General features: G+C 46.6%; 1 protein-coding gene across 1 annotated transcript in view; it reads right to left on the bottom strand.

The window, feature by feature from the left end:
• Positions 1 to 2,894, bottom strand: part of TBCD (tubulin folding cofactor D) — a 217,007-nt gene that overhangs the window by 205,176 nt on the left and 8,937 nt on the right. The window contains 2 exon segments of the mRNA XM_011970092.1: positions 244 to 345; positions 1,903 to 2,000. Of these exon segments, the coding sequence (XP_011825482.1) occupies positions 244 to 345; positions 1,903 to 2,000 (200 nt within the window).

Below are 2,894 nucleotides of genomic sequence, written 5' to 3'. Positions count from 1 at the left end.
AAAGGGGCAATTTTAAACAAAAACAATTTAAAGCAACTTGTACAAGAAGGAAAAGTCAAAAGAAAAGAAAGAAAAGAGGAGTGACACAAAACAAAAGGAGATAAAACTGAAAGAAACAGGAAGGGGAAGGTGCAGCAGGGTGGGGCAAGCAGGGAGGAAGGACAGGCACGAAGGGGCTGGAGACAAGGGAGGAAGGACAGGCACGAAGGGGCTGGAGACGAGGGGGGAGGCAGAGTCGCTCACCTCATGGTCCTTGGGATTCTGATCTGTGACCAAATCTAAAACAGGCTCTACGTCAGCAACTTCGTGGGGAAATAAACTAAGAAATGTTTTATAGCCTCGAACCTATCAAATAAAGAGATGCTGAATTATTATAAAATTTAAAAATACAGACAGCAGCAAAATTGCCTTTCTTCCCTTTCATCAAAAATCACCACCTATGTGACCCACTGATCAAAGAGAATTCTGTCACATTACAGTGGCACAATTTAATAAGACCACAGTTACCACAAGAAAGCTACCCATGGCCAGGAGCGGTGGCTCACGCCTGTAATCCCAGCACTTCGGGAGGCTGAGGCAAAAGAACAGCTTGAGACCAAGAGCTGGAGACTAGCCTGGGCAACACAAAAACTTAAAAATCAGACAGGCGCGGTAGCTCAGGCCTGTAGTCTGAGAGGCTGAGGCAGCAGCGAGAATCATTTGAGAGCAAGAGTTTGAGGCTGCAGTGAGCTGACTGCACCACTGCACTCCAGCCTGAGTGACAGAGCAAGACCCCATCTCTCAAAAAAATAAATAAATAAAATAAAAAGGCTATCCTTCCTTCCTAAACTGGCTAGTGTTGTTCATTACCATATTTACGCCATCAGTCATTAAATGTGTTCATTTACATGACTGTCTTCTGACATTTATGAAGAATAAATGCATACAAACCTCAAGGGCTCAAATTCATTAACACTTCCATGAAACTCAGTGATACCACACCTTCCGGAGAAATCCTAACCTCAAACAGCAGAGCTACAGAGGCCTGCGTGTCCTTGGCAGCCCACCCGCAGTGTCCTCTCGCTGGCCAAGGACTCTCCCACCAGACAACAGAAATACTGCCTCACCACTACGAACCCCAGGTCCTACCCTGAGATGGCTGTGAGTACTCCCATAGTCAAAACTGCCAACAGTGAGCCTCTGGGCCAGCACAGAGACACTTGCAAGCTTGCAAGAAAAGTAGACTATGGGACCCCAACCTAGACCCACTTGCTCAAAATCTATAGTACAGCAAAATTTCCAGGAAATTCACCTGCACATTAAAGTGTGAGAGGCACTTCCATTCTACCGTCTCGCGCTGTCACTCAAGCTGGAGTGCAACAGCGTGATCTTGGCTCACTGCAACCTCTGCCTCTCATGTTCAAGCCATTCTCCCACCTCAGCCTCCCAAGCAGCTGGGATTACAGGCATGTGCCAACAAGCCCAGCTAATTTTTGTATTTTTAGTAGAGACGGGGTTTCACCGTGTTGGCCAGGCTGGTCTCGAACTCCTGACCACAGGTGATCCACCCACCTCAGCCTCCCAAAGTGCTGGGATTACAGGTGTGAGCCGCCGCGCCCGGCCTCCTTTTCCCTTGTAAGAACTTTTTCTGAGTCAGTCTCATCTTCACCCCATTCCCTTCCTAGCTAGATGGTGCTTCAATCTATTCAAATGCAAGATGCTAAATATCTTGACACTGTTTCAGCCAAAGGGCCCACATCACTCAATTCTGATCCCCAACATACAGTAAAAAGGGACAGAATTAAACCCACAACTTGTGTCCGAGAACTGTCTGTCTTGAGAAATAACATTTTGGAGGGTAACCTCTGGACCAAGAATACTACAAAAGCATCTGTCAGCTCTGAAGGGCTGTGGTAACGTTACCTTGGTGATGATGTAAAGAAATTTAAAAGCCAGATGCACAAGGGAAGCTGGAGATGTCTGATCCTGCACTATGTCCAACAACAAGTTCATCATCCATTCTAGGGAAAAGCATATGAAACATTTACTGTAAAAGTGAACATCAACATGACACTGAGCCCCACCAGGTGTGGTGGCTCATGCCTGTTTTCCCAGCACTTTGGGAGACCAAGGTGGGAGGATCACTTGAGGCCAGAATTTCAAGGCTGCAAAGAGCTATGGTCCTACTACTGCACTCCACCCTGGGCAACAGAGCAAAACCCATCTCTTTTTTTTTTCTTTTTGAGACAGAGTCTTGCTCTGTCCCCGAGGCTGGAGTGCAGTGGCGTGATCTCGGCTCACTGCAACCTCCACCTCCCAGGTTCAGGCGACTCTCCTGCCTCAGATTCCCAAGTAGCTGGAACTACAGGCACACGTCACCACGCCCAGCTAATTTTTGTATTTTTAGTAGAAACGGGGTTTCACCATGTTGGCCAGGCTGGTCTCGAACTCCGGACCTCAGGTGATCCATCCACCTTGGCCTCCCAAAGTACTGGGATTACAGGCGCCTGACCCAAAACGCTGTCTCTTAAAAAACAAAAACAAACAAGCAAAAAGACATAGCTAGGTTAAATGCAAGCAGAAGGAAAAAGATATTCCAACCAATCACGAATCGTAAGAGAGCTGGAGTGGCTCTGTGAATATCAGACAAAGTAAATGTCAGAACAAGTAATATTATCAGAGATAAAATGGATGTTTCATAATAATAAAAGGATCAATTCATCATGAAGGCTTAACAATTCTGTAAGTATACACACCAACCAACAGAGCTTCAAAATAAGCAAAGAAAAAGCTGAGAGAAATGAAAGGATAGGCCAGGCGTGGTGGCTCAAGCCTGTAATCCCAGCACTTTGGGAGGCCGAGACGGGCGGATCACAAGGTCAGGAGATCGAGACCATCCTGGCTAACATGCTGAA

This window comes from Mandrillus leucophaeus, unplaced genomic scaffold, assembly GCF_000951045.1.
Source record: "Mandrillus leucophaeus isolate KB7577 unplaced genomic scaffold, Mleu.le_1.0 Scaffold1, whole genome shotgun sequence".
In the NCBI taxonomy this organism is placed as follows: domain Eukaryota; kingdom Metazoa; phylum Chordata; class Mammalia; order Primates; family Cercopithecidae; genus Mandrillus; species Mandrillus leucophaeus.
Note: the sequence above shows the minus strand (reverse complement) of the source record. Positions and strands in the feature narration are given on the sequence as shown.